General features: G+C 43.4%; 1 protein-coding gene across 1 annotated transcript; it reads left to right on the forward strand.

Annotated features, from left to right (window-relative positions):
- Nucleotides 1-288: 288 nt before the first annotated feature.
- Nucleotides 289-625, forward strand: LOC131758997 (UPF0235 protein C15orf40-like). The gene is given in 2 exon segments (XM_059067747.2): nucleotides 289-527; nucleotides 529-625. Coding segments are annotated over 2 exon segments (336 nt in total).
- Nucleotides 626-7,297: the final 6,672 nt, after the last annotated feature.

Raw genomic sequence — 7,297 nt, forward strand, 5'->3', positions numbered from 1 at the left:
AGCATCTCTGGAGCCACCACACCCTCACGGGCTGCCAGCCTTGTGAATGGACAGCCAGTCAGTGCACGAGGGTGGACTTTGAAGGTTTGCCCTGCTCAGTCCTAATGCACCCAGCTTTATATGTGTTCCCCTTGAAAAGTACTAAGAGTGTAGTCAGTCCCATGAGTACATGCCAGAGACTCAGGCTCTCGCTGATATGATTATACCACAGGGAAAAGCCACATTAAAAAAAAAAAAAATCCCGCAATAAGAACAAGTAGTTTTTTCCCTGCCGCCTCCTTGGCATGGATGCTGCGGCTCGGCTGTGGGCTGAGGCAGCTGGGGACAGGACCTGGTACTCGGATTGCTGCCCGGCTCCCTCTGAGCACTGAGATGCCTAAGAAAGCTGGTGCGATGAACAAGGGGAAAAGCCAGAGCAAGGAAACAGAGAGACCAGTTCCTCCCTCAGGTCCTGTGGCAGTTGATCCCAAAGGTTGTGTCACCATAGCCATCCATGCCTAACCTGGTTCCAAACAAAATGCTGTGACAGGGTGCTAAATCTCGTGAAAAAGTGGTGAAGCTTTTGGCCTCCCCAAGTCCGGAAGAGATCTTGGAGAAACTGAAAAAGCAAGTTGAAAAAAAATAAAAGCAAGAAATGAAAAGTACACTCTTGAGGAGCTTTTTTATTGCTAATGGTGAAAAGACTGTTAAAAAGGAAAATATATTTAAAGACACAGAATGTGGAAATACACATATATTTAATAAGAACAGGACACAAAAAAAGAAGTATGAAGATTTAAAGTACTGTATGTTGAATTTAAGTTCTAAAATCCCTGATCCCAAACTGCTTGGGACATGTTACTCTGATTTCATGGCCTTACAGAATAACAGAGCTGGAAAGGATATTTAAAATGACCTGATTCAGCTCCTTTCATTTTGTCATGGGGCTTCTGATGTCCAGAATTTGAGTGTATTCAGGATCACGTGGTGCAAGATGGCAACTAGAACCTAGATCCCTTGGCTCCCAGTTGAATGCAGTTTATCCCAATTGTAAATTAAAATATTTCCACAGCACTACTGGAATTCTGGGGATGGCCTTCTAATCCAGTTTACAAGTGACAGCGGAAGACCTGTCACTGTTTCATAGTGTCACTTTGTATTTCAAAATGCTTATGTATTTTATTATGTAAAATGCAAAATTTTTTTGTTTTTTAAAAATTCTGTTGACCATTTTGTTAAAAAGTAAATAAGAATAATCAAGACTTATAATTTAGGGAATTCCCTGGCAGTCCAGTGGTTAGGACTCGGCGCTTTCACTTCCAGGGCCCCGGTTCAATCCCTGGTTGGGGAACTAAGATTCCGCAAGCCATGCAAGACACAGCCAAAAAAAAAAAGACTTGTAATTTAATGTTAATTTTCATTTTTGAGAAGTCAGTGAATCTTCTTCCTCCTTGGATGGTAACTGCAGTCATCAAATCTGGTAGTTCTTATGAATCTCCTAAGATCCTCAAAAGAAGATAGACGATCTGGAAGCTATTTTCAGTATTTGTAAAAACCTATCAGAAGTCATATCTATATTGAACTTCAAAAGCTAATAATAAATATCTTGTTTTTAAATGTTCAATAAAATTATAGTAATCTGTTAAGGTAAAAAAAACAAAAAAGAACAAGTAGTTTTGTTGTCCGCTTGACAACAAAATTGTCAATACAATAATTGTCCTCTTGAAGGAACTTCTGCCGAGAAAAAGCTCCAGTTGGTAGAGGAAGGCCAGGAATGTCAGCACTGAAAGGAGAAGTATCAGTCCTCTAACTTAACGGCTCACTTGACTGATGGTGAACCAGCCTCCAGGGGAGAAGGGGCTTGCCTCCGTCTCACTATTAGCCAGAGAGAAAGCCCTGGTTAGAATGAGCTCTCCCAAGTCCCTGGTCAGCGCCACTATTGTCTCCTGTCTCCTCCTGCAACAGTAAGTAAAGCCAAGAGAGGGGGTAATTAAAGCAGGTCAGGGAAAAGAAAAGACAGAAGCAAAGGAAAAGGCAAACAGACTCAACCAAGCAAATCAGAATGTTGTAGTGAAGGCATAACACCACTATTGTCTCTGAAACCAGCCTGGGATACAGTAAGTGCTCAGTGAATCGCTGTTAACCAATTGCTAAACTGCGGGTATGCAGCCAAGCTCATCATTTACAAACAGTAAAGTCTCTCTCGAAAGGACAACAGCCAGTTACAAGAATATCCCATAGGGTTATTTTCTCATTGCTTCTTTCACAAAACAGTTGTGTTCTTTTGTGTATGAAGATGAAGATTAACCAACTCTTGACGGGGTGAGAGGTGAGGTTTTTATTCCTACTCCCCATACAGTTCTGGAATCCATAGTGATTTAGGAAAATTACTTGTGGGAAGTTTATGATCTCTTTGCCAAGATCTCCAGTCTTCAACATGCAGGTGGGGAGAGGAGTTCCTGAGTCTTCCTCCCCAGACCCTGAAACTTGAATTTTGGTGACTATGATATTGTGATTTTTTTTAATGAGAAATATGTATTTGGCCTCTGTCCTTGTTCCTGGCACAGAGCTCCCAAAACCCTTGGAATTTCCTACAATGAGAGAAATAAAGGTATCTTATTATTTAAATGAGAGCTCCTGGGTTGGTGAACACGTGACGATCTGGGGAGAGTGGCCCACCTGGAGAGGGCATGAAACCTCAGCACCCTCTCCCCATGCCTTGCCCTGGGCATCTATTCCAACTGGCTGTTCTCAAGTTCCTTTTATAATAAAATGGTGATCTAGCAAGTAAGATGCTTCTCTGAGTTTTCTGAGCTGCTTTAGAAAATTAATTAATAACCCAAGGAGGGGGTCATGAGAACCTCCAACTATATCTGGACATCAGAAGGACAGGTGACATTGGCATCTGAAGGCGGGGCATGCAGTCTTGTGGGACTGAGCCCTTAACCTCTGGGATCTGATGTGATCTCTTCATAGTGTTAGAATTTAGTTGAATTGTAGGACACCCAGCTGGTATCTGAGAATTGCTTGATCAAAAAGAAAGAAAGAAAGAAAGAAAAAAGCACACATTGGAATTGGGGATAGAACTGTGGTGACCTTCCCAGAGAAGTTTCGACAGGGTCTGCAGTGCAGAGGGACAGCTGCTCCACTTTAGCTGAATTAAAATAGAGACAAATCCCCAAGCCTGTTCCAGCTGGTTGGTGCCACTGGAATCATGGGTTGTTCAGTCAAGGTGAGCTAATTGATGAGCTGAACTGGCCATGAGCTAGAAAATATGTCCATGAAATGTAATATAGTCGCCCTCTGTATCATCTACATGGTCTGATCAGCAGATGAGAAACCTATGGATGAAGGATGGAGACGTGGGGCAACCGTACTATGCCTTTTTATTGAAGGGTCTTGAGTGTCCAAAGATTTTATTATCAGTGGGAGGAGGTTGGGGGCCTGGAACCAATGCCCCCACTGGATACTAAGAGACTGTATATCCTTTTTTTGCCAATGAAAAGAAATATCAACTAAATCCTTTTGGTACACACAAATTCCACTGTCCCCTAACCAAACTTCCCTCGCTTCTCTTCCTATTAACTTCCACTGGGGGAAGATTGGTGTGGGTAGAATCTCAGAAAATCAGTTTCTCTCCAAAACCTAAACAGGATACAAGCTAAGCGCTCGTGCCCAATCACCACATTTTGCATGTCTGGGGACCAAGTCTGCAAGTGTGGCGACGACGAGGAGGATCACACCTTTGGGTCCTGTCCTGTCTCATTGTGCAGAGACATTTAGCACAGTTGGGCTTTAAGCGCGCAAAAGAGGAAGTTGCAGTCAGCGTTTTGCCAGGCGCCCTGGAAAGAGCTCTCTCACTCTGATATCTTGCTCCTAAATTCCCATCCCACTGACAACTCCTTTTAATTAAAGCACTGAAGCATAGTAGAAAAGTTCTTAACACTGAAAGAGAGAGGACCCCGAGGGAAAACAGATGTATCTTGATGGGCAAAGAGAAGAAGGACCAGAGAAAGGAGGCCAGCAGCCACGGGAGGGTGAGCCCACGAAGAGTGAGAGAAGACAGGGCTGAGGGGGTGATGTCATGAGTCCACCCAAGGCAGAGGGAAGAGTGTGGGTGTCAGGAGTCCTCTTCTGTGCAGTGTTGATCACATCTGGTAACCCTGGAAGGACCACTCCCAGCAGAAGAAATACATACAATATGAGAATTACTAGAAACCTCTGACTATCCACAGCCTCCGTGACAGGGAACCATGGCAGAAGCCAGCTGTGCTTGGTGATTTCCATACATGCCCTCAGTCTGTTTTTTCCTGCAATCCAGTGAGAGGGCTACTGTTAGTCCCACTTGAGAGACTGAAAATAGTATCGGAAGAGCTTTATAGTTTGCAATCTCATTGATTCCAGGTGTTCAAGGTCCTGTTTTGACAGGGAGAAGCACTTTCACTTTCTTGCCATCCACAGTAAGAAGACAGGAGATGCTTCTAAATTCCATAAAAACTCTAGACCAAGTTTCAGCAGCCACAATCCAGGACCACGACGTCAGCCTCTTTCTTTCTGACCGTGCGCCAGGCCAGCCCAGCCCATTTGTCCCAGATCTCCAGTCTGATGGTAAATCTTTCAAGGACTCTGTTGGCCTTCACCGCCCCAGCCTTGGTTGGAATTCCCCTGTCCTAATGTCAACTTCTATGCCTCAGAGGTTGAGGCGTGGGTTCTTTCATGCCCTGAATGCTCCTGGGCCCCTATTCATACTGGTCCCCTCCCTTTAGAACTCAAAGGGAGAGGCAACATTTGCCAAAGCCACCAAACAAGAGTTATACGCTCTTCCCAGGAAAATGGGAAGCTCCTTGTTTTACTGGTTCTGTGATTTCCCGGACAAGTTTTCTAAGTCTCTTTTCTGCAAAATGAAAATAATAATAGTATCAAACTCATATACTTTTTATTAATTTAAACAAGATAATGCATGTAAAGCACTAAGCTTGCACATGCTAGATAAATAATAAGTATTATGTTAAATGTTGCTATCATTATCATTCACCCACATTTGCAAAAATAACGTTTTTCAAATGACCCTCTGCAGAATGAAGATCTGCATTAAAAGTCTTTCAGCCTCAGTCGACTCCTGTTGCAGCTAGAATCTTCTTTCAGCCAAGCCTGCTCTCCTCTACACATGTACCAATTAATGGTCCCAGCGCCCTGGCTACATAAAGAGCTAATGCCAACCTTTCAGTGCATTGAAGTCTCAAGTTTATTTTGCATATTGATGCTCTTTGTCTTTCATTTCTCTCTGATTCCCCTCCACATTCACACATACACACCAGCTACTTAAAAAAGCAAAAAGGCGCTTTCCTGGTGGCACAGTGGTTGAGAGTCCGCCTGCCGATGCAGGAGACACGGGTTCGTGCCCCGGTCCAGGAGGATCCCACATGCCGCGGAGCGTCTGGGCCCGTGACCCATGGCCGCTGAGCCTGCGCGTCCGGAGCCTGTGCTCCGCAACGGGAGAGGCCACAACAGTGAGAGGCCCGCGTACCACAAAAAAAAAAAAAAGACAGCAAGAAATATTTAATGTCATCCCTGTTCTAGTCTCATGCTTACTGATACAGAGAAGTACCGGAGCAAATGTTTAAACCCATTCAAATTAAATAATGCATTGCCTGTGTCTCTGTATTGCCTAGCACACAGGGGTCTCTCAGAAAGGTTGCCCACACTTTTGTAGTTCAAGTCTTGGGATAGCAATCCCTTTGTAAGTGCCCAGCATCCCCTGTGCATTCATTTATCTCCTAGAAAATAAGTCCCTAGCAATTGTCACTTAAACCTGATTAGGATGGGGAGATGAAAGGAAACCAGGATTTTAATAGGCTGGTGAGCTTAAATGTGATTCTATGGAACACACAAAATCATTAGCAGATGTGAATGTGACTGATGGAATATTGCATCAAGAGCTGTTAAGAAAAGGGCTCGCTTGGCAGTGTTCATTTCTGGGAAAGCCATTTAAACTCCTATTTCCCCACAGCTTTCCTCCCCAGTTACCCAGTTCAGTACTTGATTTGTTTTCCCTCTAAGATATAGATACAGGCAGAATCATTCATTCTACCTAGCTTCTACTGTGTCCCTATGCTGTACCCGGAACTGTGTCAACCACTGGAGACATAGTGATGAAGGTGCCATGGTCCTGCCTTAAAGGGATGTGTGGTGGAATGCACGGCCACACAAGGTAAGGGCTGTAACACAGAGCGAGGGGATGTGGGTGCCAACAGAGAAGGAAGGGTGCTGTTGACTTGGGCTCGCTGGGAAGGCATTACAGACAACACGTTTCAGAAGAGCTTTTAGAGCTGAGGAGTTCACCAGGACATAAGGGGTCTTGTCCATGGGAAAAAGAGTAGAGATTTGAAAGAGAGGAAGTGCTTAGTGGTTTCTTAGAAAGGCAAGCCCAACACTAAAGTTAAAAGGAAAATGATTTTTTGGGTTTTATATCAGGAAGATTTTTCCACAAGTAACAGAAAGTCAGACCACCAGTAGCTCAAACCATGAAGACAATTATTGTTTACTTCACAAAAATCTATGGGTTCTGGATGGTTCCAGGGGTCATTCCATGGCTTAGTTATGTCATCAGATACTCCGGCTCTGACCATTCTTCTCTTCTCCCATCCTCAGAGCACTGGCCTTCCGCCGTGGTGCTTGTCACCCCACGATGGTGGCTGCCACAGTAGCAAACATCACATCTTCACCTGGTGTCCCAAGAAGGAAAGAAGAGGCAGAAGCCAAAAGGATTCTTTTATCAGAAAATAAAAACTTTCCAGAACCAACCCCCCCAGCTCACTTCATCTTAGCTCTGAAAATAGGTTATGTGCCCAATCCCATACATAACGGAGAATCTGAAGATTTAGGAAAAAGTCTCTGGTAAAGGAAAATGGAATGGCCATGCCAGGATTAGATCAATCCTGATTCATCTCTGAGGAAGGACACGTGGTCAGGTCAGTAACTAACAGGGATACACCTTTTTATTATTAATGCTTGAGACACACAAAAAAAAGCATCAAGAATAACAACTCATCACCCAGCTTTAAAAAATAACTCATTGTCAACATACAGTGTCTTGGAAGATTCCTTCTCTTTCTTCTTTCTACCCAGGATGAAACTGTCCAGATTTTGGAGGTTTTTCATTTATTTGCATTTCTTTTTTCCTTTCCATATATATTTCTCCCTGTTCAATTAATAAAATTATTGTCTTTATTGAACTTTCTTGTAGATATCATACTGCAAAAATTCATTTGCAAATTGCTTTCTTTCGATCAATATTATGTTTGTGGAATTAATCCAT

The sequence above is a fragment of the Kogia breviceps genome, chromosome 6 (assembly GCF_026419965.1).
Source record: "Kogia breviceps isolate mKogBre1 chromosome 6, mKogBre1 haplotype 1, whole genome shotgun sequence".
In the NCBI taxonomy this organism is placed as follows: Eukaryota; Metazoa; Chordata; class Mammalia; order Artiodactyla; family Physeteridae; genus Kogia; species Kogia breviceps.